Source organism: Aplidium turbinatum, chromosome 14 (assembly GCF_918807975.1).
Source record: "Aplidium turbinatum chromosome 14, kaAplTurb1.1, whole genome shotgun sequence".
NCBI classification, from domain to species: domain Eukaryota; kingdom Metazoa; phylum Chordata; class Ascidiacea; order Aplousobranchia; family Polyclinidae; genus Aplidium; species Aplidium turbinatum.
The window spans coordinates 20,995,233-21,009,242 of record NC_137485.1 but is presented as its reverse complement, the minus strand read 5'-3'; the positions used below and the strand labels follow the sequence as shown (position 1 = coordinate 21,009,242).

General features: G+C 36.8%; 1 protein-coding gene across 1 annotated transcript; it reads right to left on the bottom strand.

Annotated features, from left to right (window-relative positions):
* Nucleotides 1–383: 383 nt before the first annotated feature.
* LOC145783341 (spermatogenesis-associated protein 4-like) lies at nucleotides 384–13,741 on the bottom strand. Its single transcript, XM_082595192.1, has 7 exons — nucleotides 13,565–13,741; nucleotides 11,769–11,898; nucleotides 10,732–10,850; nucleotides 9,944–9,998; nucleotides 7,644–7,751; nucleotides 1,576–1,762; nucleotides 384–645 (listed from the first exon to the last, which is right to left on the bottom strand). Exons 1-7 carry the CDS (start codon nucleotides 13,675–13,677, stop codon nucleotides 509–511), a joined length of 849 nt encoding a protein of 282 aa, XP_082451318.1. The 5' UTR covers nucleotides 13,678–13,741; the 3' UTR covers nucleotides 384–508.
* Between the last annotated feature and the right edge of the window lie 269 nt (nucleotides 13,742–14,010).

Here is a 14,010-nt window from a genome sequence, read left to right as displayed (position 1 = left end):
TGACACAATGTATTGCCCCCCCCCCCCCCCTAATAAGCTTTCTAAATACGCCACTGCTTCTGATCATCTCGGTTATGGGTGAAACGCGGTGTAAAGGTTGTTAGAGGAATAGTTGCTTTGTTGCTATATTTGCTTTGTTATCCTATAAACGTGCCTGAAATGCGTGCATATTAAAAGTACTAAATAAAGCTGGTTATTTGGTTGCGTGTTGTAAAGTTGCTTGTTTTATTGATTTTGCGAATTTTTCAAACTCCTTGCGCAAGTTGTAAATGTTGAAATAATTTCTTGAAATTTGAAAGACATTGTTTTCTTACCAATTGTAACAACCTGGTGCCCTGTACAAATCAAACTTACGATATGAAAAAATTAAAAACACCCTAATGAACACCCATCAGTACTTTTTATTAAGCAAATCTAATTGATCAGCAAGCTTAGAAAACAATGCGAATTATATCCGAGTTCTTTTCTAAAAAGCAAAGTTTCCGTAGAAATCGTAGAATTTGTAAGTCTAGTGGCCAAACACTGGTGTTTGAACGGTGTGGATTGTTCCGGGTTTCACTGACATCTGTGAGCTCTTGTTCATTTGTTGCACCTGGATTTCGCGAAACTGAACGCTGTTGGAGCGCGGCTTCATGCTTTTGGCATCTGATGAAAATAGTCCAAAACGGATTTATTAAAAAAAGATTGAAGAATTTTTTTGTTGCCCAGTGGCGTATATTTCAGATGTTCACAGAACACAGAAAAACTATACAATGAATAGTTGATGCAGCAGTTGTTTGGACTACTTTTCTAGGTTAGATTGCTTGGTAGACACATTAACGTAGGACAATTTTCCTGACCAACCAGTTAGGAAAAGATTGGAAAATAGAACTAAGGCGTTAAAGGCAATTCCATAATTGCAGTAGGCATTGGACAGAAGCGTTAATTACAGATTATATCGCCTGATGCCAGCACGAAGTTCACGCCATTGAAGCTAACGTAAAATAACGTAAAACAACGCCAAACACAATTGAAAATCCCAGACACTGTCTGCCTGAGAGCAACTCATATTTGCTAGTGATACGGCGCTATATAAACACACGTTATTACTTTTTTATGCAATAAGCTCCTTGACCAGCTCAGTGGCCGAGTGGTTTCGCCTTCGGCTCTGGTGCTGGTAGATCTAAGATCAATTCCAGGTCGGGTCAAACCGAAGACTTTAAAAACGGTACCGATTGTGTTCTATCCTGCATAGCGCAGTGAGAATGAGTCGGGTAATAATGTGATAACATCGTAAACCTGATACAAATTAAAAATGAGCCCTGTCGCTAAAAGACCTTAGCTGTTGTACAGCGACAATAAATAAAACTATAACATTATTAATAAGCTCCTTGCAATATCCTACCAGCTATTACAAAATCCCTTTTACAAACCATGTGTTCGTTTGAAGCCCGCTGATAATGTGAGAAGACCCGGAATGGTCACCGTAAGTCACCGGTTGCACTTGGCCTAAGCCTGGACCACGAAGTAGTCCACGGTTGAGCTCAATATAAATAAACACTGAACAGACAAACAAAAAGTAGCATAGCAACAAACCGCCAAAAGTGATGTCTCTTTGCTTCCTACTTTCAGCTGTTGCACTTCCAGACTTGGATTCATTGCCGGCAAAGGGGGGGATGCGAACCGCCATTTCACCAATCGTTGGTTTGATGTTGAACCGGAGAGGATCCTGCAAGCGTTCCATATTGCGATGTTCCAGGTGTCTTGTGATGATCGCGTTTGCCTGATTGACAATGTTGCATCAATACACTAGTTTGCCTCCAGGCGCAGACAAACAATTCAGAAAAATAAATTAAAACCAACCATGATAAAGATTTCTACAGGAAGGACAAATAAACGTAAAAACAATGTAAAAGGATGTAAGGAAACTTTCGATTTCACAAGCTAGATATGATGAACAATTTGTTTCGGAAATATGATGACATGCTAAGTTTTCATTTACGATTAGTATGCTTGATATACATAAAGTAACTCATAAACACATTTGTAGGCTACCAGAGAGGATTCGATTTAAAGTCAAGCTAAGTAACTAACTTGTAAAAAATACTGCCTAGCCAATAAATGTAGGCTACAGTCAGAGATGGGCAAGATCACCAGTATTGGTGATCTTGAAGATCAAGATCATGATCTTGAAGATCAAGATCACTTTTTGTGTACTTGAAAAAAAAATGAAGTTTTTGATCAATGATGTTGCAAAAAAATAATTACTATAAGCAACCTGGATAAAGGTATATAGTTGGTATTGCTAACTTTTACTTTTAACTATTCTATCACTGGCCTAAGAATTGTAATAAGTTAGTGACTGTTGCTATTAGGCCTATCTATTGCTGACGTAGTTTGCGTAGAACCGCAACGTCACACCCACGGCCGAGGTTAATTACAGTACGGTAGTACTGAAAAAGTCGCAAAATTTGCAATTAGTTTTATACTTTTTATTTATAATAAATAAATAAAAATAAACTTTGAACTGCGTCATTTTTTACCAAATTTTTGTCTGGTTCATGTGAGAGTTTTTATTCGTCCTACTAAGTAGTTTTAACTTTCACTGTATTATGTCAATGTTTATTGCACCATTTACTCATCTGGCAACCTTGATACTGTTGTCTGCTATCAAAAAAGTTCAGAGGTTTGCGGTCAGACAAACCGCTCCATACTCAAACCTTAAACAAGTCTTGGTCTGGTTGATTTGCTGCAATAAACCACTTTACATGACCAAAGTCGGCTAGAGTCCAAATTTTTTAACACCGCCATTCTAGAGTTTTGAAACATCTAAAATTGAGTCAAAGAAAGAAAACATTTCTTTAAAATTCACACATGGAAATTGTGAACAAAGTTAAATCATTTTTTATTATACGTCAACATAAAGTACACGGAAGTTGACTTCTTTATTATGACCAACACAGAAAACTTTTTCAATTTTGAAATGGCAACACTGATCAGATTAAATGGAGACTTTAAAATTAAATCGTCTTTTGTTAGACACATATCATATTAACAGTGGTTATCATATTAAAATGCCTCTATCTAGTAAGTAAACTTCAATTTTAAAGTGATCTTGATCTTATTGTTCTTCAAAATCAAGATCAAGATCACCAAAAAAGTGATCTTGAAGATCAAGATCACGCCCATCTCTGGCTACAGTACACCCAAAGAGTGTTCCAAACAAAAAGAGAAAAACATGATTTTAGTAACTGTGGTTTAAATAATTAATGCCAACAGTTGAAACTAACAAAGCTTTTTGTGGCAGTGTTGCGAAGTGAAGTAAACGAGAGCTTGAAGTTTGAGAACCAGCATCACGGTTTTGCTAATTCTTAAAATTTTCGAAAAACTTATTTTGGAATTCTTATATTTTCTGCTTTTCATTCTCTAGCACCAACCCATTTTGATGTATATATTAAAATGGGTGTACTAGATTATTAATAGCTCACAAGTGGAAATCAATTTTTGGATATTTGGCAACATTTTGCGAAGTGTGAGAAGAATATGAAGATTAAAAAGCAGCACTAAGCGCCACTAGTGGTTTAGCTTATTTCAGGCAAACTATACACATCTTTTAAAATTTCTCAATGGGTCTAGTCTGACAGAAAGATCTCAGATAAATTTTTGACGATGACGTCGATATGACGTCATAAAAGTCATGATGACATCATTCTGAAATTTTAAACTTGCGCTATAAGCTATTAAAGGGCAAGAGATTAGCTCATTATTCTGTAAGACAACACAGCAAAGTTAGTAGACTACATTGCAATATTTTTACTTCCTATCCCCGTCTAATTGCAAGAGTGAAAACAATTGAACTGCCAAATAAGAGAGAACACTCATTCTGAAAGAAAAGCTGTTGCTTTAATATCGATACGACCGTTTTTCAAAACAGACTAAATTTCCCGCATAAAAATAGAGCTCAGAAAATAATTTATAGCAGAACACTACTAAAATACAAAAAGAATGGTATGCAATGCTACACAATGTTACTGCTTCAAACTTGTCTGCTTGGTAACTTGGTGCATGGCAACGTGATTGAAGATGAGGACGTTGGATGTTTCATGAGTGAAGATAAAGATTTGACTGATAACCGTTGAGATGACTAATTGACTATGTTACAGAATGCAAGCCATCAATTGGTTTAGAAACAATTGTATTGGCATTGCCAAAAGTAATTCACCACAGCTGATCATCTTTCGATGTCAAACACTGCCAGAGCCGCTACTGTATTGGAGGCTAGTGGTGCAAGTCTTGATGAATTTTAAATCTCAATATCGATCACAAGAGGAGGATCAATTTAAGGTGCCATTCAGCCTACCTCATGAACCAATTGCGAGAGCAAGTACCAAAGCATTGTGTGACAACCTCTTGAAAAATATGCAGGGTTTGCAGCCAGGTCAGACTTCAGAAACTTTGACAGTATCAGTGTTTGGGACAGCAGAAAATGACGAAGAAAAACTTTTGGATCTGCCAAATCTCACAGATTCTTCTGGTGCATCTCCAGCAAAAGCATTACTTGAGTTGCTCAGCGTACCGGACCTAAGGGAAATCTAGATGCATTGGTAGGTGGATACTTATCCTAGCAGCAGTGAAATTCATTGGGGTGCTGCTAAACGTTTGGAGGAAGACCTGGATAGAAAATTGTTGTAGTTAGCTTGACTCCACCATGGGCTGGAGGTAATCGTTGGTGCAGCGTGGGATATTGTTTTTGGTGACAGGGATGTGGCAGAAATAACCATGATTCTACTGGGTGAAATTCACCAAGAGGTGTCCTTTAAAAGAGAGTCCTAGCTGCTTGTTCGTAGATCCAACACGCTGAGCAACTCAAGCGATGCTTTTGAAAAGTTGATTGGTGGTACAAAACATATAAATAGCAAGTACCTAGAAAGTTGGTCATAGCTCGAAGCTGCAGGTTTACTTCTGACTCTCTTCAGGAGCTGTCGTCACAAAAAACTAAACTGAATGTGATAAAGTATTTATGGTAGAAGAAAACGAAATGTAACTTTGGCTGATCAGAGTAATTCAAATCAAACAAAGAAGCTTTACGGCATATTATGCCTTAAAGATCCTTTGTATACATAAATCTTTAAGTTTGCTTAAAGATGGGGCATTTCATCAATTTATGAAGCTCATAGCAAATAACAACTTTTCTGAAACAGAAGATTTACATGCCGCTTCGAAAAACTTGTGGTTGAATGAATATCTTGTGGGGATGGACCTTGATGGTATTTCTGATGATGATGCGAATGTGACATATTATGTGAGCGGTTACGTAGGAAGAAGCATTTCAAGGCTAACAAAGTGCCAGCATGCAGAGATTTGTTGGTGAAAAGCAAATAAATTATTCATGTTCCGGATGATATTGAAGACTACAAAACAGAATTGTTGCAAATGAATGATCGTGGTGGTCTCTCTGCTCCTTCAGAATATTGTTTTGTCGTATGTTCACTGACAGTTCAGCTATATTCGTACATTGTCCGCATTTACATTTGTCCGCCCAGATAGCTCAATTGGTTAGCGCGTCACTTCTGGAACGAAGAAGCTTCAAGATCAAGCGGCGCTGGTTCGACTCTCGGGGTGTGCGCTTGAGCAAAGCACGTTAAGGACTGCTCTCCATTCAGCGGCATCTAATGGATGGAATAATTCCCCGGCAACAAGACTTCAACAATCGGAAACTTCACTCTGTCAATCTCGGTGACCGGGCCTGCGTCAGTGATTCAAAGCCTCTACAAGTATGCGAAACTGCCAGGATTAAGCTCTGCAAGAAGCTTTCCCAGTCCGAGGATAAAGATTCAATCAATCAATCAATCAATCAATTGTGTCCAATCATGAGGCACGAACAAAGCTTTTTGCTTTAAAAAATGAAAGGTCTGCTTTTACTCATGCAGCCACCTTTGTCGAAAATAAGTCCAAAGGACACAAAGTGCTGGTGTTGCAAAAATTTGTTCATGAACATTCGAATTTTGCATTTATTCTTCAAGTGGTCTGTAAACTGCTTTGCAAAGAATGAACTGAAGCGATTAAACCACTGCAACATTGACGAACTGATGATGTCTAGAACTTTGCGCAAACTTACAGCTGAAGGATCTAATAATAATTTAACTTTGGTAAAGAGGTGATTTTTTTCTCAACCATAGACAAATAAAACCTAACAACCAGACGTCATTTAACATAATAACATGAAAATAAACTAAAAATTGCAAACGTTTTCGGCCATACTCATGTTAGCCCTTCCCAAGGAACATCTTGCAATCCTCGCCTCAACAGGCAGCTATTTGCCGCAGGCGCCTCCCATCTGCTAAATGTCTTCACGTAATTTTGCATCATTGATTTGTGTTTTTCCCAAGGCAATTAAGCGTCATGTGCTTTTGCCTCTCCTCTGCCTTGCCGTTTCATTCTTTTATTTTCATTCTTTTATTTTATTTTCATGTTATTATGTTGTGTTGTTAGGTTTTATTTGTCTAATAATAATTGTTAGGCAGAAAGCTTTATTTTGGAACTATTTAGTTTTATTAAGTCGCAATTAAGGGATGACTGCTTTTCAAGTGTACAGCTACCTGGTCTGCCGTATTTGCATCGATAAGCTTTTAAATGCTCTTTCATATGCACTGATGCCTTCATGTCTAACTATATATCGTCTGCGTGGAAGGTCCCTGTTCCGACGCTCGGAAAACGTCTGTTTTTCACGTGACGCTGTTGCCATGGCTTTAGAACGTTACCACTTGTTGCTGCTTAAAATTGTTGCTTTCTGTGTTATAGTGTCTAGTTTTATGTGGCTTGCTTACTTGCTAACAGGGTGTCATGTAGAACCAAGATGTACAATTACATATGAACTCATTTTGCATAAACGACACATTTATGTAAGCCTCCATTCAATTTGACAACTTCACCTGTGTTGTTAATTTGTTATCTACCGGTTTTGTTTATTTACATGAATAAATTACTCGTTTTTTTTTTTTATTTATGTACAGCTTTTGACCAATTTTAAACTTTGTTAGGTAGCAAAAACGGCAATTTAAAAAAATGCTATGACCTTCCGGCTGTCCACCTTCAAGATTTTTTTAATAGAAGCTAACAAGGAGCAAAATGATTGGAACACTTGGTCAATCTAATCAACAAATAAAGAGCCCAAATGTAAAATATACTAAACTAACGTAATGTACAACATCTACTAACTCAAAACGTAAATGAATTTAAAATAGATCATAGAAATGCCAAGGAAGAGAGATAGGCTACCAATATGATAAAAAAAAAATGCGATAGTAGAAGATGCAACCACATTCAAATAGAGGAAAAAGACGGAAAAACTTTGGAGAAAAGAAAAGCAAAGAAAGACCAATAAAAGCAAAGTGTCGTTATAGGACAGACTACATACTGTACAGTGTACAATCTTTACCATCTGATGGTACCATCATGCTAAGCTAAGGTGGAGACCAGCAACTGAAAACTTGGTTTTAACACGTTTAATTTTCAACTTGTTGTTCAAAGAAGTCATTGTTCTAGAAAGTTATAAAAAATGTTCAATGGTTTATTTTTAAAAAGCACCAGCAGATAAACAACAATTATAACAAAGCAATGCACCAGATTACCAAACCGTTACGGTCCAATGCGCTGTGGCTTACCTTCTGCTTGTTAGTGATGATGTTGGGTTCAGTGATGCATTCAGTTAACTTCAAATTGTTCTTTATAGCAAACGAAGCAGTGGACCGCGCGTGCATGGGAAGATGAGTCTGTAAAGAAAAGTCAGTGATCATTAGCAAAATACACCGAATGGTCCGAATCGAAGATATTCTGACTTGGAGACGGTCTATTTGGTGCGGAGTGCTGTCTCCCTAGTGCTGTCAAACAGTGTTTCATGGTTAAAACACAACTTTTTGTACAGATAAGGAAGTTCTTTAAAATGTCACGGTGGCATCTGTTTACATATAGGAATTATGATAGAGATTATTCAGGTGAGTGATCAACTAAGCAGAAACCTAGTTCCATTATCGCCAATCGCTATCAAACAGCATTTCGTGATTGAAATATAATTGTCTGCTGCATGGATACACAAGCTCTAAAATCCCACGGCGACATCTGTCAGTTAGGGAATTATAGGAATTATGAAGAAGAGTGATCTTCATTCTAACAATTCATTAGCGAGTCAAAACCTAGAAACAATAGTTTTAATTAAGTGTGAAATGTCGCAATGAGCACATTTATAAATTAGCAACGTAGCACCAGCTAATAGGTCCGCCGTCAATGTGTGAAACCGGATTGGCGGCTTCCAACTGTAGGTACCAAGTCTGCCCCAGTTACTGTCATATCGCCATTGGACTTTGTATGGTCCAGGTCCAAATTGAGACAAAGGCCAGTCACATGTATGGTTGTTGAGGGTGGTTGTGGCTGCACGATGACTACGCACACACTCTTAGCCAGCTCTGAGCTCCATATATATTGCGGTCAACACAGTCGAAACGTGCAGCTTCAGGGAAACAGGTTACTGCCGGGTGCTCTGTTTATCGAGGCCCGCTGTACAGGATGCTTGCCCGTCAGACACTGCCCACTTTTGCCAAATAGACTGCCATTGGGGACTTTTACGTGTGCCTATTAATCCCAGGAGTTGCCTAGTTTTCAGCCTGGGTTCACTTCTACACCACGTTGAGGCATCTCCATAGTGATGAGAGCTCCGATTTCGTAAAGGAGCAATGAGATTATCGAACAAGCAACACAAGGCACAGATGACGCTGACATAATAGAAATCAACGCCATGTAAAAAAACAAAAAAACAATAAGAGGTGAGTGTTTTCATTGCACCATGGAAATCAAACTGAGAATTGCATCTAAGATACTTGGGAAAAGTCAGTCAGTATTATTAAAAACACTGGGTATAAATTTTGATGTGGACAAACCTAGCACCTTCAAAGCAAAAGATCACGTCGTTACACTGCCAGTTGATGGTACTCATTGTGGCAAAGAAATAGCAATCAGTAGTGAATCCGGCGATCGCCACCTCAAAATATTACAAACTAATGTTATTTCACCGTTATTACTTTCTTTGTCAATTGTATGAGATTTCTCCCCTTCCATTAACGTCACTGGCATGATCTACCACTGCGAAATCAATGCTCATTGTTTACCCACAATTGTTGCTAGATATACCTGCAGGACAACAGCTAACTCACATTTACCTCACTGAGAAACAATTACAACATAAACCGTTTCATTCCCATGGGTAAGGTAAGGTGAGTCCCATACTTGATCCAAACATCGGGGGATGAAAATATAAGATTCTTATTATACTAAGCCTTCGGCACTAACGAGATTAAGGCGGCCAGTTCCTTTCTCTCGGCCGCCTTTCCTTCAGTAACTAGGCCAACCCAATTTATTACACCCTGGGTGGAGGTAAGCGGTGTTTTTCAACAACCACCTTAAGCCGGGAGTCGAACCAGGATTTCATGATTGGAAAGCGAGTGCCTTATCTGCTGCGCCATCCCATGGTAAGTTAAACATGGAAACCACTTAATTAAACGATCCCTGTAATTTCTTTACATAAACAGAAGCCGTTGCAAGATTTTTAAGAATGTTGGCACCGAATAGGTCGTCTTCGAAAAAGGTCATCACTAAATCGGGTAGATTCCGAATCAGCTGCGTAGAGCCGCAGAATTGTCCCAAACCACAAAATGGACATTAAATTTGCTCAATTTATTTACTTAAAAGTCCGGCCAGTGATGTAAAAATTGGCAGAAAATGTTGAGCTTGAAATTTTTTAGCTTTTGCTCTATCAGCTCCTTTCTCATCAATACCCCCCTGGAACCCATTTTCCATTATCGCTCAATGTTTTTCATACCTTGAAAGTAACAATCATACTCCTCTGACCCTTGTTGATTGTTAAAATTATCACACTTTGTGTAGATATGGAATTATATAAAACGCCGATTACCTGGTATGTTCTGTCAGTGAAATCAACAGCTTGCTCATCAGAAAGTACTCGAGCTCTGCAATAAGGCAAAAAGTTGTGAAACCGCTTTAGTGAGTGTCTGCACAGTACAATCAACTAAGAAATATAATAATCTAACTCATAGATAATGACTTAGTATACAAAATTAAAAGCTTGTGAATGTAGATGTATATATATGATGTATTTTAGTGGATGTAATTTATGAGTCATGTTTATAAACACCCATAAGCCAAGTCCAACTCAATCTCAACTCACACCTTAAAATGTTGCTTGCAGGTCAGTTGCCTTTAGAACTAGTTTCGCTCCGAGTCAAGTTGGTTAGCTCTTAAACATTACCAATTGCTGGTCGTCAGTGCGTTGGAGTAGTTCGATTGATAACTTATACAGAATTAAAGAAGTTAATTAAAAGCAAGGTGCATTTCCTCTGGTGGAATAGAGCCTTCTTCTTTATAATCCAGTTTATTTTTTTAACTATCACAGCAAACACGATACATGCCAACATAGCAGAGGTCTAGAAAGGTTAAAGTAACAAAAATCAAACTTTAACCGTTGTTGAAATTGAAATAGAACAGTACGGTAAGTAAAACAATCTGGCATGGTCGCAAGACTTCCTTGGTTTGTTCTTTACCGGAAACATGTACCGTGCTTTACATTTGATGCTTGAAGATCAGCATCATTCAATCTTTAATGTCATCAAGCATCAATTTGATTTAAAAAAATCTGTCAAAATGTGAAGCATGTGAAAACTTTAACACACAACTTCCACTTACACTCGGTTTGTTAAAAGGGAATAAATGGTCTGAACAAGCAGTTCTGCTGCTCCTGACTTGCAGTGCATCGTTCCATCAATCATTTCTTTGGCAATTTCCAACTTATTTTTGGCAAAGAACTAAAAATAAAAAAATTCATTCAGAAAAAAATAACCTATGGGTTGCATATGGGGTTATAACAACATACAGAATTACAGAAAGTTAAAAACAAGATATTGGAATTACCACGGAGTAGCTTAATAATAATCTCAGGACTACGCAATCTATAATTAATCTATACAAGCAATCTGCAGCAATCTATACACACAGGCTTTGCCAAGGGGCAAACCTATAATCTTAACTGAAGGCCGATGAATTTTGATTTTGAACTCTATGCCAATTGTACCTTATACGGATCTCTTTCAAATGATAGTTTTGATAATCCAAATTGCAAAAGTGTGATCACTGAATCTTAAACCACTGTAAAACTCATAGTTTTAAATTAAAAATAACAAATATTTCCCTGTTACCAGTGTTGCCAGATGCTTTTCGGATTTCCAGCACAAGTATCCAAATCTAGGCTATTATTTGTATGGTAATAACATAACAGTAGCCTAAAATTATGAAAAATATCAGACTATCAACTTACACTACCGACTCTGACTTCTATTAAGCGTAGCAGATCGGCCTTCCATTAAATTTGATGCATACACAATACACATTGGCATGGCCTGTATTATATAGGTCTGAAAGTTTTTAACCTATATTTCACTTGCAAGCATTTCCTTCGTTGGCTTATAAAGTATCAATTATGATGGAAAAATGGCACCATTTTGTAAGTTCGTGTTGCATTTGAATAACCACACATGATCTTACACTACCATCTTGATCATGCTATACATTATTATCATACCAAATATTGTTTTGTGAACTTTGTTTTCTCTTTTTCTTGTCGTTATTGAAATCAAATCAATCAATCAAGAATAGCAGTTGATATTATTTTATAAGTTGCTTTGTTATAATAACAGTATTGCAATCACTATTGGTTGCTTACATACCCTCTCTAGTTGAGACCAGTTGCCGAGCTTGGTGGGCAGTGATGTTCCATTATCATAGGAATGCATTTGGATGTCTTTTGGATAATACCAAGAAAATATTTCAGCAATAAGAAAGCCATTGGCAAAGTCTCTGAAACAAAAGTATTATATCGCTTTAATTACAGTGTTGGTAACAGGTAAAAATCTACAGTCTTTAATGACAAAACCACCACTCAAATCACAAAGCTTGACCAATTCTTTTGATGACACAATCTTGCACGTAACTGCACTAAGTGGTTTGCAAAGTGTATTAGATGAAATAAATATGGACTAACAATTAATATCAACAACACAAAAACTCTGGCAGTGTCATCTGCGTTTGTTACAATCATAAGTCTCTTAATTCAGTTACTTGGATGCAATACTAACTTCAAGCATTCGATGTGAAGAAAAGCTAAGACAACGAATTCAACTGCACTGTGCTGCGTAGAAAATTTTTTTCGAAAAGTTTAAAGATGTTTAACTGTTTCTGATGGTACTGCTATTTTGCATTCATCAAATGCTGGCATTTGCATAACAATCTAACCTCTTAGTGTAATTTATTAAGAATCAATTTCTCTATAGTAATAGCATCTTCAGCTAGCACATTATGTAAAAAAGAAAATTTGAAAAATACGTAAAACGAACAAATAAAGCAAACTCCAATATTATCAACATGCATAAAAATTCTATTTTAAATACATGTTTACACAATTAAAAGCGGCAAGCCTAAATCTTAAGCTCCTGAAGATAGTCAGACGAAATGAATTGCAGCTTCAAGCTATGAAATCCTTCTAGCAACATTCAAGTTTTGTGCCACAATAAACACTTCAGGTGTTGAACCATTTCTTTCTTAAAAATGAAAAACTAAATTTTTTCAGGTAGTATCATGATTACATTTTCCCATCTGAAGCAAATAACAATGCATCAACTATGGGCACAATTTATGTGAGTAAATCAAAATTTGAGTTTAAAATTAAATATTTAAGTTCAAAATTGTAACAGACAGAATAATAAAAAATTGAACAATTTTGTGAATAGCAAAAATTATGTAATCAGATTCAAGCGAAAAGTATGACATTGAGGTTGCTGAGAATGCAACTCAATGATAACTGATTAGTGATTACCTTACACAATATTTTATGTAAATAAATTAAAAAAATAAGTTCAGCCAAGTGATGCATTTGAGTTAGAGTTCCAACAAAGTTTCCATACATTATTAAGTTTAGATATAAATTATTACTTCACAAACATAAACAGGCCTCTAAGCTCCCTGTGACCTTCGCCGCCAAAAAGTCAGTAAATTGCCACCGAAACTACCATGCTGGTAGGCCATGTTTGGTTATCAGCTTCCGCAAGCCAATATTTTTTAAATCCATTAGTATGCATATTTAAAACATTTTTCCACTCATATTCACAACCTTTTTTCACAGCAAGACAAAGTCTCTCACAAGCCTATGACATATATATTGCTGATAAAACTTTTGCAAAAAGTCTGAGCATCAACCTAATAAAAAGTCCAAAACTAGCTCTAGCCTAGCCTACATATTTGGGAAGTAGTGCATTTCACTATAACTGCAAATATGTTTCAGGGCCTTGTTTACATTATTATTACATGAGTAAATGCAAAAACACAATATCACTCAATAAATTTTTAACAGACTTTATTTTGACTGCCAGGAGCGAGAATTTAGCTGCTGAGAAAAATCTCTGGAAGTCCACGTTTGGTCACCGGAAAAACAAAGGAGCTTAGAGGCCTGATAAATATCTTGTTTTACCTTCTAATATTCTTAATTGAATATGTTAGATCCAAACTTTGCATCCATTTCAATACTTCGCGTGGTATTCCTGATTTTTTGGGGGTCTCCACAATATTTGAAGAGTTTGGCATTCTGCTTATCAATTTTTACAAACAAAATATATCATGACAAGCAGTGTTTATGCCTACTAACTATAAACCTGTGGAGAGTTTAACACTTTCTTCTTAAACATGGGGTGCTAATAAAATGATCTACATCTATTGACCACATCTATTGACCTATTATAGCACTACTATTCTTGATAGTGACCAGTGATTTCTGCTACACTTCAACCACGTAGACCTAATTAGTTATAGGCATGCCTTTGAAACACTTGAAAACTGTTGAGCATGTGTTTGGCCTCATTCATAGCTTTGTTGTTCCAAGTTTGGACTTTGTTGATCTATTTAAAAAGACGGCAATGG